Source organism: Amblyomma americanum, chromosome 4, assembly GCF_052857255.1.
Source record: "Amblyomma americanum isolate KBUSLIRL-KWMA chromosome 4, ASM5285725v1, whole genome shotgun sequence".
Taxonomy (NCBI): Eukaryota; Metazoa; Arthropoda; class Arachnida; order Ixodida; family Ixodidae; genus Amblyomma; species Amblyomma americanum.
The window spans coordinates 81,944,906-81,961,068 of record NC_135500.1 but is presented as its reverse complement, the minus strand read 5'-3'; the positions used below and the strand labels follow the sequence as shown (position 1 = coordinate 81,961,068).

Genomic DNA, 16,163 nt, shown 5'->3' with positions numbered 1-16,163 from the left:
GAGCGGGATAGCCAATTTGAGCGGTTGTACCATCTGGCGAACTGCGAGGCAACCAATATCCCTGCTTGGAGCTAGGGTAGGTCTTGCACTACCCCGGATAACGCACCCTATCAGATCTGCTTTTCCGCTCGCCTAGACGAAAATTCTCCATGCAGACGACTCCAGTTTTTCGCCGATTTCGGGCAGTCCAGGCAAGTTCCGATGTCGAAAGATGCAGACTATCAAAAGCTACCCTACGGTCTGTGCTTGAGCACAAACAGGCCACTAGTTTGAACAGGAGAATTTTTTACAACATGAAGAGATAAATACGGAACGCTCTGTATATGTGGGAGATACAGCTAAGCCAAGATATAACAGCCCCACTTACGACGAACTTTCGCTTATAACGAACGAGACCTGCCCGACCATCAAAATATACATTGTTTCAATGGCACGAAATCACACGTATAACAAACGTCATTAAGCTTTGCTGATCGGTTACAGCAAACGGACGACGTAAACTCGGTGCCGCGATGCGAGATAACTTGCCACCGACACCTTTGAGCGCCCCGCGCGCGTTATGTTGAGAGCCCCGCGCGCACTCTCAAGCGAGCTACGCTTTACACGCCGACGCGCCTTCCAAGATCGCCCTTCCGCCCCTTCTCGCAACTCCACTCTTTTCTCCTCACTCTTTTGCGAATCTGCGAGCGGCCTCCGCGATCAACCACACCGCCGCCGGTGCCGATTGCAGAAGCCACGCTTTGTGAAGCAGGCCTTCCGTAGGAGCCAAGAGGTGGCTGCACTGACGCTCAAGGATGCCTCTCATTGGTCGCTCCACTTGAGCTGTGCGTCTGTATCTTTAGCTTGATTGGCTTGATTGCCACCTGTCCACGTTGCACGTCTACCCCATCGCGCGCTTTTGTCAGTTTTGTTGCGGTGCGGACGTTGCGTTGGCTTCATTGAAATCTCGGGCCCTGGTTGTAATTCGGGATGGCAGACGGGAACACCGTGCCCATTTCCATTGTATTCATCGGTAGAGATGATGAAAGTGGCCTGGGCGGAGATGACGGCCACTGGAGAGCGGAACTGCTTCCGCAACACCGGCTTCATCGACACAGTGTCTGATGCTGAACCTGATGCTTTGGAAGAGGACCAGCCTGGCGGCGATTTGTGGCAGCGCGTCGTCAACTCCGACATGGGGGGCATGATACTGGTTGGAGTGATTTTATTTCTGTCGATGACGACGCTGACACCGCGGAACCGTGCATGGACGAGAGCATCGTTTCTGAAGTGCGGGACGAGAGTGACGTGTAGGAATCAGATGAGGATGAAACTTTGGAGCCAGCACCCATAAGCTTGCCTGTGCAATGGGCTACATAGAGAGCCTCACACAACTTGTCTATGCCAAGGGCCTCGGTGAAGAGCATGCTTCTGCTTTAAATACTGGAAACCTCCCTCATTGGATCTGCGCTGCAAAAACAGACGTCAATCAAGGACTTTTTCGCAAAGAAAAAATTTCGCGTTTTGACAAGCAACTGTCTTTAAAGCTGTGGTCCACTTACTACGAACTTCGGAATATAACGAACGAATGCCGTGTGACGCTCATGTTCGTTATAAGCGGGCTCGACTGTACCATATTTACTCGCATATTTACCGTAGCGATGGCCTAGTGATACGAGCATCCGCCTCGCATGCGGGAGGTGCGGAGTTCGATCCCCAGTGCCGCCAGGTACCCACCGGTGATACAATGGGTACAAGCTTTCCTATGGTGTGGTGCTCGGCTTCTTTAGGGTGAAATGCTTAGGAAAAGGGTCTTTGACCCAACCTTCAGTAAAAGAAAATACCTTGTGCCATGGCACTCTTTGGCCACAGATGCCTTTGAGCCATAAAAATCCATCATCATCATCATATTTACTCGCTTTATTTGCGCACAATTTACTTTAAATTAAGGCTTCAGAAAAGTGGTTTACAAATAACGCAAATATTTTCTGAACATGTCCTAAAAAACTCTACAAAGGTCATAACATACAATTATATATTGCAACCTATTCGTAGTCCCCATACCACACCCCTCGCTGGGCAAAAAGAAAAAAAAGGTTGGCTCCAAATACAATGAAAGCTCGTTAATTCGAACTCGGTTAATTCGAACTGATGCCCGGGTCTCGGCACAGCCCTGTGTACTTCAATGGGGAAAAACTCCCGATAATTCGAACAAGTCAGCATCCGTTATGGTTAATTTGAACTAGAAGCCAATGACTGACACCGCTCCTCGTAGACAAAAGTTGACCCATAGCGAGTAAAACACCCTCCAAGTTTACCACAGATGTAAAACAATGAAAAAGAAAAAGCTGAGTTCACGAGGCTCACGGAGCCTGCATTCCGGTGCATGCAGTAGCAGGTTTTCGCTGCCAGAGCACTCGCCCGGGTTGCTGATATGAGGCCTCCTCGATTTGGCTGCACTTTCTGCACCAGTTCAGGAAGTGCAGCACTCTCGTACTCGATCTGACAGTGCAGCTAGTGCCACCTGCACTTCGGCACTCGATTTGGCTTCGTGCAGCATGAGTTCTTCTGCACTGGTGCAATTGCCTCCCGGCAAGTTCTCTTCTCGTGCAAGTATTATAGTGCATTTTGCTTGGCGCGCTCCGTAGCAGACGGCTCCGCGGCCGTGCTTGTTTTAGTGAGCGGCGTTGAGACCATGGTTGAGACGGCCGCATACCCGTGATAGACACGGCATCTGCGCCGTACCTGCACCAAAGAGCTGAAATGACAGTGCGCATATGTGTGTGTACGCGTGTGTGTGCGTGTCTGTGTACGCGCGTAAGCGACTGGCTGGCATGGAGCACGTGTTGCGCATGGGTTCTCATCTTTCTGTCCAGCCTCGCACGTTGCTTACACCATTTCTCTTTTGAGTGCAATTATTATTATAGACGCAGCACGATGGACCGCTTCCATAAGAGGCAGATGGTGAGATGTTTTATGATACGTGGGTGATCACAACGTTTGTGACTTGCTGCGACATCAGTGCCTCCGCTTACGACAGCGACTGGGCTTGAGGTCGCCGTCAGCCCACACCTTCGCCTGCCAGTTAGACTGTGACAGTCATGTCCGCTGAAAGTGAACGCGATCTAGTTGAGTTTAAATATAGATCAGGCAACTCTCGGCGGACAACCGCAGTCACTTATCGATAGAACGGAAGCAGTCTGAATCACGCGTATGGGCTGTAAAAGATCGTCTCGAGCAGTAGTCTGAAGAACCTCTCGAATTCAAAGTTTGTTGCCTCTTCAAAGTACCCGTTGAATCAGTGGGGGTCAATCGGCCTGCGTCACTTTGCTTAACACAACGGAAAGAACGGTTTCAAATTCTTCACCACATTTGGAAGTAACAAATTTCACAGCCGCTCCACGAGATGTGCCACTTCGAGTAAATGCACAGCGTTCAAGACAGCTAGCGCAATCTCGTGCATATGTGAAAACACGCGACAAACACCAACACATGGCTGCAGCAAACGAAAGTTTCTGCACTTTTGCACTCAATTTGGCCGCTGCACCGACAGCACTAGTGTCAGGCTACATTCACGCCACAAGAACTGGCGATGCACTGGCACGGCACTTTTGTGGACTAGTTCAGAAAGTGCAGCCAAATCGAGGAGACCTATGGCCACTATTCTAATTCACTATAATGGCCACCATACCACTAGGGTGGCTAGAACTCTAGCCACCCTAATATCGCTGATGCTTCTGCGCGAGCCGTTCCAGGTTTATGTGTGTCGCGGTCGCTGGGTCGCAATCGTGTGGTGTAAACAACGTAGTATGGCGGTTCATGCTTTTTTTGGTGCTGGTTTTTATTGGTGTCGGCTTTTGTTGGTGCTGTGAGCGCGAGCTACGTGGACAGCAGTGTGGAGACGTTGGAGCCCTTGAGTGACGGCGATATAATTGAGGCTGCATGCTCCCAGCAGACGTCGCAGGGCTCACGTGCGGTGAGATCAGCCGACAATGATGAGTCCGAAGGCAACGACGAGACTACACCACTGCCATGTGCACATGAAGTAGTGTCGGCGCTCAATGTTGCAGCACGCCACTTCTCTGTCAATGAGAACTCTGACGTTGTTGCGCAGGAGCTTTGGGCAAGCTGCAGATGATGTTGATGGAGTCTCGGCATAGGAAACGCAAGCAAGTGCACTTCGCCGATTACTTTTAATTTTGACAACCCTTCCCCATCAATAAACATGTTTTGGAGCATCAATAGCATCATATATACCAGCACTAAAGCCCGCTGTTCACGCGAATGCATTCCAGTACTTGTTTCTGGCGCATAACTGGCCGATCAATTTTTTTGTTTTGCCATTAGGACCGGATGAATATAATTCTCAGAATATGCCCGCCACAAGCGCGTAGCAGCGCCTAGATCGTGATAACGAGTCTAGTTGTGACTGCTCCGGGTTCTGCCTGCACGGAGGGGCGCTATAACCGCTCATTCTAGTGCCCATTCGATAATTTGAACAATTTTTCAGTCCCCTTCGAGTTCGAATTAACGAGCTTTCACTGTATAAGAAACATAACCTTTCCCACCCTGCCCCAAGTTCTGTAGTTCACCATGGGATGGCACGACGGCGTGTGCGCAGCTCCAAGCAATAAACACGGAAGAATGCAATCGCAGAGTCAGCAGTGGGAGGAATAGAGACAACGGGCGATGGAACAGCGCCCTCGAGTGCAGCCCAGCTAACAAGCGGCAAACCAAACAGCAAACAGTTCGGTAGTTTCGGACTCAGGCGCACGCGCAACTGTTCATCTGGGAAAGCAACTGCCAGCACAAGCGAGCCGGGTAAGCGACGCACATATCAGGCTCTCACAATTTGCACCTTTCGCAACCGCACATGGCGATGCGGCCACACTGATCTTCCCAAGCCTGCCTTGCGTGCACTCGCATACATGCTGGTGGTCTGGCAAAAAATATGCGAGAAAAAGTTTTTTTTTTTAATACGGGTAAAAAGTACGGGATGTGCACATTATGTGCAGGCACAAATTGCGCGAGTAAATACAATATCTAGTTCCAATTCCAATGCTGCCGATACCCGCTGGTTTATATAATGGGCACAAAAGTGTTGCCTGACTTTCCCAAGAGCAAAATGAATGGAAAAAGGTGCCACTTGCTTTCCACAGACAGCCTGAGACTGACTGAGTCACAAAATATTGCCATAAAAGAAAAAGATCCTGCATGACTCCCTGCACACCAAACACACTGAACATGATGGTGTTCCCATGGCACAGAAAGTCCAAAGCAAGTACCATAAAAACCGGAATATAGGTTGAACTCAACAGCGTCCCTCCATCCCCATCGCCATCAGCAGCAGTGCCGCCCTTTTGCATTTCCATAGTTGTAAAGCTGTTTTGGTTCGAGGCAGCTTTTTCACATTCTGTTTCAAAATGAGCGGAAGACGACGGCAATTCACCGTCGTGCCGTCGCCTTCAAGAAAAACACGATTGAGTATGCGGAAGCTCACGGCAACCTGGCGGCACAGCGCAAATTTGGAGTATCCGAAAAGAGCATTCAGTACTGGCGGAGGCATAAGCTGCGTATTACAACTTGCAGCAACCAGAAGATAACATCATTTCGTGGGCATACCGCAGCGTACCCAGAATTGGAAGGAAAGGTTGCGCTGCGTGCAAGATCGCTGCCTGTGACTGCCGAATGCATCCGTGTGAAAGCGGCAGAGATCACGCGTGCCTCTAGACTCACGAGGGCGCAATTCAAGGGCTCGCTATCCTGGGTGCGGCGATTCATGAAGAGGAAGGGCTTTGCTCTATGGCGCCGTACTTCTGTGCCAGAACCAAACAGGCGGGTAGATGGGCGCGCGATACTGTTAAAAAAATTGGCCGGGTGTACATACAAGCAGCATTTAAATGAAAATAAATACTGTCACCCTTTTGCAACCTGTCGAGTCACATTTGTTTCAAGGTAAGGGTGTCTTTCCATACTTTCTCCATTGAAAAAGATTTTTTCATTTTTAGAATTGGTTAGTTGGGGGGTCGACCTATATTCTAGTCCGACCTATAGTCCGGTTTTTACAGTACCCTGCAAGCCTCTCAAGTCAGCATTGCTATCTTACTACGTGATTTTAACTGAAACATCAACTTGATTGAAGCTCCAATTTGCAAGTGGCAACGCAACTTCGTGTGAGCCAGCACAGTGCCTTACTAGAAGCACTTGAAGACATAAATGATCACGGCACATGAAAAAGTGTCTGCTTAGCATTAGCAAACGTTTTAACCCCCCCAACCTGGTTTACCATCCTCCCAAACCTACTAAGGCTATGAGAGGCGCCGTAGTGGAGGGCTCTGATAATTTTTACCATCTGTGGTTCTTTACTGACATCGCACAGTACACGGGCCTCCATCAAAATACGGCCACCATGCCCAGGATCGAAGCCAAGTCTTTCGGGTCAGCAGCACAGCACCATAACCATTGAGCTACCACGGCAGCTTCGCCCCACTAACAAGGAATGCGAAAGGAAGAAAGCAAAAACAAAATTAATGGACATTGTGTAGCGTATAAGTTGACCCTGAATATAACTCGACCCGTCGGCTGGGTGCTCTCGCTGGCTGAAAAAAAAAACATTGTGACTCCAAATATAATTAGACGCATATGCCCCTGCCCGGCCACACCTGGTTTCGTAGCTTCACACGGGGCAGCATTGCGATGCTTGTGGAACTCAAAGCAAAGACTGCATAACAATGCAATCACAAGGTCAGCAGTTTAAAGCAAATGGAGATCAAAAGAAAATGAAAGATCTGTCGAAAATCGAAAAATTGTTCGGTGAGTGTATAGGTCAAATCCCCCATTTTGGATGACGTTTCTCTAAAATAAAGGTAGACTTATACAGGCAAGTACATTGTAAGAAAGAGACTGACAAAACGCTAAGATACTCAGTTATCCCTCATCTTGCTGCGATGGCTAAACACTTAGTCATTATGCAGCCACAATAGGTGTGCATTACCCAAAGTATTGCACGTCACTCCCAACCCCCCTCCCACCTCACTGCCAGAGGCTCACTTACAGCTCCCTCTATTCCCTGTCCAAGACCTGTAGAGGCTCCTCTACACAGCACAGGGTTGTATTTTTCCCCATGCCATTTAGTCTTTCAGCTGGGAGAGCTGGACGCCCATGCACCTCACACGTGCCAGCGAAACTTTCCCAATGCAGTCGTCTACTTCTTGTATTTTGTAATTCACTTGAAAAAAAAAAAAATGCCTCTGTAAATACCCCCCCAACCACCACCAATTGTACCATTTTTGGAGTTACAGCTCTGGGTGCTGTCTAGCATCAGGCTGTCATGGCGGTGTTAGACCATTGTAGCTAGCCCATTGTGTATAACTATCCAGGAGGATGACGTTACCACACTCACCTGCGCTTGCCTTCCTTGAGGAAGTCATACGAGAGGTGTGCCCATGTCTGAAGCCCAGTGGCACCTGCACCACCTGTTGCTTTGGCTGCTTGCTCGGCTTCAGACTTGGCCTGCAAACCATAACAGCAACTTCTTCAGGCTGCTCAACAGCAGCTGCATCTCAAAACTGAATCCGTACATAATGCCAGGGAACAGCACTACCACCACCCCATATGATGTGAGACTGCACATTAGCAGATGCTTTTTATCACATTTCCTCCATAAAAGATTCAAGCATACACTGACACACAGTACAGTACAGCACGGTACAGTACAGTAAAAATGGAGCAATTGAGGTAATCATTCCTGACCTCAGCAGTAGATCAACTTTTCTTATTTGCGAAGCACAACACACCAAGGTGCACATGCCTACTGATGCAAATGTGCCTGTGACAGTCACTGATTGTCCCTGTAAATTCATGCTACAGGATAAAGCAAAACAGACAGCTATGCTGATGTAATGTTTCCACCTCCCAACAAATGCATTTTTTTTCACTGCAAAACAGACAGGACGTAGGAAAGAGACTCAAGCTCAGCATTTGCCCTGTGTGTGTTTTTCCTATGTCCTATTTTGCACTGAAAAAAATGCATTCGACTTACCAAGAACAACTAGCATGTCTTTCCACTCTAACAAGTCTGCTTTTGGAAGTTCCCAGTGGTCTTTTTTAACTGGGCTTCAGCGGAGCCCAAAGTGATCATTTTTAAACTGCTACACTTCCAAGCATTCTACTATGTACACCAGAGAAGACCTGGGCCAAAAGCACTACTCCCGGTGTATTCCGTTCCCACACGCACCTTGGGTGAGGCAAAGGCAGCCAGTTTCCGGACTGCAGGAGACTTGGTGCCAGATGAGGGAGTGCTGCTCATGGTGCCTCGTTGCTTGCGCTTCTTGGACTGCTTCTGGGGGGTCTGTGGGGCAAGGGCACAGCAACATAGGTGAGCGCACTGTTCATGCACATGAAAGAAAGGCCCATGCAACCTAAAATAGAACTAATGCCTGTAATCTTTGTGGGTTTCACCAGTGCTAACACTATCACAAGCAGGCAAGGACAGGCAAGGACTGTGAACAAACAATCTAAGTCTAGTCCAGTTACCCAGCCCTTCACTACCACCAAAGAGCACCAAATGTTGCGAACACAATAATGGCTCAAGATGGTCCGATTTTTTTTTTCAACCGACGACAAGGGACACATACTAACCCTACACAATGGACATTGGTGGGGCAAGTCATCTTTGCATGTAGCTTCCGCTAGCAGCCTTTCACATTCACATTTACCAAAATCATCCCCATATGAGTAGCTACATCCATTGAAAAACTAAGGATTCTCCCATATTCCTCCAATTAATCCTGTGCCAGCTGCAGCCATCTTACCCTCACAAATTTCCTAATCTTGTCCTCCAACCTGACTTACCGACCTTAGGTACACTTGCATTCTCTCTCAGAATTCACTCTGTTACCCTAAGGGTCCATCAGTTATCTTGCCTTCGCATTACATGAATTGCCTGTAAGGCCGCTATAGATAATGCCGGGTGTTTTCAGTGTGCCCACCGAAGAAAGACAGATTTTTCTGGAATACACTTGAAAGTGCACTCCCGCAAGCGCGTCCCAGCGCGTGGCCCTAGTCCTCTTCTTCCGGTGACCTTGGCGAGGCAGTGCGCGCGGACACAAGGCTCGAGATGGTTCACGCACAATCAAGAAGACAGTGGGAGAGAAGCGTAGCTTAGTGTGTGGTGTGATGCCTACTCCCTTTCTAAGCGCTGCTGCACACGTCTAGAAATTTCGGGCCTTGCTATATAAGAGCGTATTGCATGGTGGTAGGCGGTTCTTGGTCAGGCTTCATCGAGTAGACAGGCTTCGGCTTTCGGGAAGCCGTGAAGTGCGCGCAGTGAGTTCAAGTGTGAACCTTCTGCAACTTCTGAGCAGATGTGTTTCTGTATTGTCGCTAAAGTTTTATCAAGCCCAGTTCCTCTGTTCCTTCATGTGTCACTCGTTTGGCCATTCTCTGAAAGTCTCTGCTACCTGCCCTACACCAAATCAACGTGCACCTTGGAGAAATGAGGTGGATAAGAGCCTGACCTTTACTCTGCTCTCTTCCAGTTTCTTAATGCTGCGCCCATCGTTTTCCTCTCCAAAGCACTCACTGCACTGCCCCAGCCCTCAGCTTAAGTTCAAGGCCTTTCATGAGCCTCCTGGTTCCCACCCCCTGGCTGAGTACCAGCAAGAAACAACTGCTGTATGCCCTCCTCTTCAGGGATACTGGTAAGCTGCTGCCATTCATGATGTGAGGGTACCTCCCAAATACACTCCACCCGATCTTATCCTGGTTTATTTCACTCTCGTGGTCCAGGTCAAAGGGTCACTGCCAGCCTGTGTAGACATACTGTATTTACTCGAATGTAACGCGACCACGATTGCAACGCAAGGGTTGACTTTTCGGGTGTGAAAAGGGGAAAAAAAAAAGCTACGACTGTAACGCGAGGATAGACTTCGGGCGTGCGACAGAAAAACCGAAAGAACCCGAATGTGACGCAAGGAACCGACATCGCACAGTTCTGAGGGTCAAAGACAACTTTATTGAAATACAAGCCAAACAGGCATTCCTATACACCTTCATCCTCACAGCAGTTGTCGCCGTCACTGTCATCATCACAACTTGACTCTTCTTTGTCACTAGCTGCCTCCCACAGCAGGCCGTCCTCGCTTCCGTCTAGAGCATTTGAAATTGAGCATTTCTTAAATGCGCGGTAGCCCAAATCATGAGTCAGCCCGTACTAGGCTCCTGAAACCCAGCGGGCAACGGTAGACGCGCTTGGGCATTTCAGCCTACCTGCAGGTGGTGTTGTTGATCCGCTTTCAATCCACTCCCAGTATAATTGTCGCAAGCGATCCTTGAAGGGCTTGTTCATGCAAACGTCCAGAGGCTGGAGGATGGAGGTCATGCCACCCGGTATAACAACGAGATGCGTTCGGTCACGCTGTAGCTTTTGTTTGACGCCGGGTGTCAGGCGACCTTGGAAAGAGTCCAGAACCAATATTGCTTCCGGATGCAGCAATGCGCCTGGCCTTCGGTCCCACACGCTTTGAATCCAATCTATGACAAGATTCGAGTCCATCCAACCTTTTTCGTGACAGCGCACGATAACGTCTTTCAGGAAAGTTTCCTTCAGGATCATCTTCCGGCGAAAAACGATGAATGGAGGGAGCTTGCTGCCGTCAGCCAAACATGCCAGCTATAACAGTAATCCGATTTTTTTCGTTGCCTGTGCTTCCAAGGCAAACTTCATGCTCACCAGACTTGTGCACTGTTCTGGACATAGGCATGTCCAGATACACGGGGGTCTGGTCGGCACTGCCGATATGTCCAAGTGGCATGTTGGTAGAGCGACGAAGATCGATGACGTAGCGCTGCAACTCTCGAAGTTTTGATTCGAAGTCCCCGGGCAGCTTCTGGCGAATAGAAGTCCTGCGTCGAAGAAAGAACTCGGCCCATAAACTTCTGCACCCAGCCTCGTGATGCCTTAAACTGGTTTTGGGTCAAACCTGTGTCCCGCGCAATCTCCTGTGCTTTGCACTGAAGCATTTCAATGCTTACTCCAAGTAGCCGGAAACGTTGCTCGCTAATGAACTCTGCAAGGCGACGCTCCAACTCCAGGAAGCGGCCTTTCTTGGGCCCCCGAAAGCCTTTTCGCAGGCTGTTGCAGTTAAACAATTTCTCGCGATGTTTCCTCCATCCCCTGATCGTCGATTCGTTGACGTCCAGATGTCTTGCAGCCGCTGAATTTCCCACTTTCTCAGCAAGCAGAATAGCGTTGCGCTTGAAGCCAGCTGTATACTGAGCGTGTGAGCACGCCTTTCCACTTGAAGACAACTCAACCGTTTGATGGGGATAGGCCTAAGACTCGAAGCACAGAACGCACAACTACACGCACTGGCACCAAACACGAGAAAGAGCGAACAAAGCACGCTGCTCCATGCCCTGCTGCCTGTTAGTCATGTGGCCACGTTTTTCATCAGTTGCAAGGATTAACAGACAGATGGCGGTGGGATCGCCCGCTCCTTTGCTGGCGTCTTGGTGGCGATTGCGAGCGCTCGGTGCCTCCGAGATGGCTGTGTCATTTTGCGGTCACGGAGGCCACACAACCTCACTACAGGTTGCGAGCTTTCGTCAAGACGTGGCGCCCTATCATCGCGCCAGTGACTCTAGCTGGCGTCGACTCTTGTTGGCTTGTTCTCACTGGTGTAGTTTTTTTTTTTTTGCGTTTGTGATTACGTTGCTGCTTTGTCCTAGTAGTTGTGACCTGTTTTTCGCGTACTGGTTGACCGGCGAGTTGGAGTGCGTGACTTCGAATGACCATTACGATCAACGCACACGTTTGACACATGAAATGATTTTAATAATGTGTGTATGGTGCTCTTCATAGCGTTTTTAAACCTAGTATTTGATTGTAACGCGGGGGGTGACATTTCTTTTCTACTTTCGGTAAAAAAAACTCGCGTTACATTCGAGTAAATACGGTATTCCCTGACTTCTAACGCTTCATTACCTATCGTGGACTGTCATGCCCTTCTGAGACTATTGAACATTACTTAAGATTTCTTCATGTTAATTTTTAAGGTCCTCGATCATACTCTGCAACTCATCTTCTCAGCTACATACTTAGCAAGGCAATGTGATGAGCAAATCAGATAGATATTAATAGGGTACTTGTTGTTAATTTTTATTCCAAACTCTACCCAATCTGGTTCTCTGAATACCTCCTATTTACATTTGGAGCTAGTAAAACATTACACTCACAGGCTGCAAACAGTCCCTACCTGAAGCTTAGTGTCTACAAGAAAGTGCAGCACCAAGTTTTCATTTCACAGAGCATACCCCACGCGGACACAGTAGTGGCTCGTGGATCTTGTACTTCTGTCCACATTTCCAGCTTTTGCCAGGCACAACTTAGTACACACGGTTGCATCGGCCTTGGCCGACTTCATGGCATCTAGTATAAATGATCATTAAATCTTTCCAAAACTGCACTGTCTTGTTTACATTGCTTTCTCTTGACCAAACAAGCATTCTTGTTCTGACATCACTTCAAAGGTTGATGTAACAGCATGCAGCAGTGAACTGTGCCGTGCTGCTGGAACAGCCACGGGAAGCTAACCTTTTCTGGTGACTCCGGTTCAGGGTCCGAGACTGTGTTCTCATCCACACCGCTGCTTGCGGAGTCCGAATCGCTGTCGTCGTGTTTATCCGGCTTGAATTCGTCCTCAGAGCTGCTACTGTCTGAGAGCAACACGATGCGCCGCTTCTTGCGTGATGGCTGCATTAAAGGTGTGCGTGTGGGAAAACACAAAGGTGGTGATTTTATTTTAATGGTGCAAGTGCAGCTTAGCTAAAGAGCAACATGACTAACGCGTTTTTCTTCAGCACGAGGTGGGGTCGAAGACCCATTTTTTCAATTCAATGATTTCGCTCCAGACAAACCGAGCACTATGGCCAGGGGACCCCAGCTTGTGCTCATTGGAAAAGCGGCGCAAGCACAGCAGCACTGGGGAATCAAACCCCCCCTCCTGCATGTGAGGCAGATGCTCAAGCCACTGCTGCGGGTGTTTAAGAGAACAACCACAATGCCAACTGGCAAATCCAGGGTACCAAGCTGCACTGGCAAAGTATGCTACCAGAGGCGCCCCGCCCCGCAGGGCGACTTTGGGTAAGCTCTCTGCAAATGGCAGCATCTCACAAATGAATTTCTGTATAGGCTGGTTTATACTTAACATATCTTACAATACATGCATACAGGACACATATATCCTCTGAAGAAGGAATGACACCACAATGCAGTACTTACAGCCAACACAGACTGAAAAACTATGCAGACAGAGTGAGAATGAATACCTTTAATGTTCAACTTACAGCTTAGCTGAAAATGCCAGGAAAATATGCGCTACCGCAAACAATTAAACAACCATGACTCCCAGAGCCATTCTGTGCAACACAACCATAATGTTTGCCAGCGTGCAATCACAACAAGCCACTACTCAGAAGAAAAGCCACAGTGGAATCCCTAGCACCCCTACGGTCAAAGGCTTGTCAAGCTGCTGAAAACCATGCTCTACCTCTCATCTCTTGAGAGTACTTGAACTAAATTAAAATGAAATTAAACTTGCAGCTGCCATCACTGAGTTTATCATTATCATAATTCATTAGCATTATACAGTTATACACTGTGCACATGCTGTGGTGATTGCTGAGCATGAAGGAAGCAGTGAGGTTGCAAGTCTGAGATCACTACAAGCTGACTGCTGGAAGCCAGCCTTCCTGTTTTGAGAAAAAATTGTTGTCATGGGCTGACTCTATGGCAATAGTTCTGTGCAGTGCTGGTGTTCAAGACCAAAAGAATGCATTTCACAGCTGCCTCATTGTCAGTGCTGCCTAGCTCAAGGACGCTGGTGCAGTGAAAATTTTGAGGGCACACTGATGCTTGTCTCCGTGATGCATCAGGCCAACATTTCACTACCATCTTCAGTCGCACAGTTCCTCACGTCACTGGCATTGCTGGATTAGACAAAAAAAACATTAAACCTTTAGCGATGCTTGAACCTCTAAGGAAACTTGCGAGAGCACCAGCAGAGTGAGGCTCCACTGCTACGAGCAGTGATGCTCAGCTGCCAGATGTTGTATCTCCACAGAATCATCTGCTGTGGTGGGCACCCATTCTATATGGGATGCAAAACTGGTTACTGGTGCCGCTGGCCGCAGCATCGGTGGCAGACAGGCTTGGTGGTAGCACGTGTGCCTATAGCAGTAGTTACTCCTTTAATGTTAACCACAGCTTTGCGGAGGCCAATGATGGCAGCTCCAAAGTGCTGAGCTTGGCGGAGTTAACATTTTGTGGTTCATTTCCCCCTTTCGCTCTATTTCAGACCTAGTAAACTCTCAATAATTTGAACTTGATGGGATTTGAAAATCTGTTTATATTACGTTGTGGAATTCAAATTTAAATAAGGGAGCCTTTTTGGCCAAATTGATGGTGATGGGGAAAAGCGGCATAAACTGGAAGTTTAAATTGAGCAAGTTTTAATTAACATATTTATTCAATGCATTCGAAAACCTACCCAATCTGAAAATTTCCTGCAGCTTTTGTGCAATATGAAATATTTCCCGACATGTGCAGAAGTAAAGGGGTTCTGCTTTTTTAGTATGCAAAGAATGAACTTCTGTTTCTTTCTCTTTCATTTTGTGTGCCAAGTTCAGAACGGCTGAGAGGCTTTCTCTGCAGCTACAAGTTCACCATACAGTAAAAGTTCATCAATTCTTCGAATTAAGCAGAGTTCGAATTATTGAATGGGCGCTAGAACGAACAGCAATCACGCCCCACAACGCAGGCAGAACCCAAAGCAGCCACATCTAAGTCAGATACAACACAAGAACGAAGCGGCAAATGCGCTCAAAGGAGCCCTTCCAGCTAATTGTGTTGACAGATTCTCCCCCTTGATCGATCCCCTTGGATCTGCTAGCGCGAAATCACAGGGGGTGGCAATGAATGGGAAATATCCACGGCTTAATTGTATTAACCGCAGCATCATGAAAATCATCAACACCATTGGCTGGAGAGCCTCCTTTGAGGGGCATATGCTGCTTCGTTCCTGAGTTGTATCCGACTACAGACTCATTATCGCAAGCTAGGCACTACTACACATTTGTGGCGGGCGATTCTGAGAATTAAAATAATCGTACCGTCCGAATGACTAATGAAATGAAGTGATCGGGCAGTTCTGTGGCAGAAACAAGTGCCAGAATGCATTCATGTGAGCAACGAGCTTTAGCGCTGAAATATATGACATCATTTATGATCCAAAACATGTTTATTTACAGGGAAGGGTTGTCCAAATTAAAAGTAATCAGTGATGTGCATTTGCTTATGTTTCTTCTGCCAGGGCTTCAAGAGCATCCTTTGTAGCTTGCCTAAGCACTCCAGCGCAACGTCTGATTTCTCATCGGCAGAGAAGTAGCATGCACAAAAGCATCATTGCGGCGAAAAACGGTGTTGTATACACCACATGACCACAGCCCAGCGACTGCGGCACAACAAAAACCTGGAGCAGCTTGAGCTGGAGCAGTGAAGGCATAGGCGAGTGCTCCGGCCGCAAAAAAAAAAAAAAAACAGCTATGGCATGCACCGAAGCTTGTGCTCGTTTTTTTTTTCTTTTTCATTGTTTTCCACCTCTAGTAAATCTGCGGAGAGTTCTACTCGCTATGGGAAGACTTCTATCTATGAGGAGCGGTGTCAGCCAAGGGCCCCTAGTTAGAATTAACTGTTGCGGATGTCGATTTGTTCGAATTATCGGGAGTTTTGCCTCACTGAAATACACAGGGCTGAGCCAGGATCTGGCTGTCGGTTCGTATTCACTTATGTTCGAATTAACAAGCTTTTACTGCATAAACCAACTGCGTTACGCATCCAAGCACGCATGCGTCCGTCAGTAAAGGATGCAACGGAAACACAACCACATAGCGGGCTGTCAGAGACAGCTCAGTGGAAGGTCACACCCACCTCATCACCTCCCTCTTCCTCCTCCTCTTCATCATCCACCTCCTCTTCTCCACCGCTGTCTTCAGCTGAAAAACAGAGAATAAAATTTCTATAACAACCAAGAGGCTAAAAAAGCTCTCATATTTTTCACCCTGCCCCACAGCAAAGAAGAAAGCGACAGTGTCATCACTGGAATACAGCTGAACCTCACTGGAGA

General features: G+C 48.1%; 1 protein-coding gene across 2 annotated transcripts in view; it reads right to left on the bottom strand.

The window, feature by feature from the left end:
• LOC144128084 (DNA mismatch repair protein Msh6-like) overlaps positions 1-16,163 on the bottom strand; it is a 111,769-nt gene that overhangs the window by 79,515 nt on the left and 16,091 nt on the right. The window contains exons 4-7 of one of the 2 annotated variants that reach the window (XM_077661155.1): positions 15,968-16,032; positions 12,575-12,733; positions 8,216-8,329; positions 7,382-7,491 (exon numbers count right to left, since the gene is read on the bottom strand). In XM_077661155.1, coding sequence (XP_077517281.1) covers positions 7,382-7,491; positions 8,216-8,329; positions 12,575-12,733; positions 15,968-16,032 — 448 coding nt within the window. Of the gene's footprint in view, positions 1-7,381; positions 7,492-8,215; positions 8,400-12,538; positions 12,734-15,967; positions 16,033-16,163 lie in introns of both variants that reach the window. The other variant, XM_077661157.1, reaches the window with a different exon arrangement.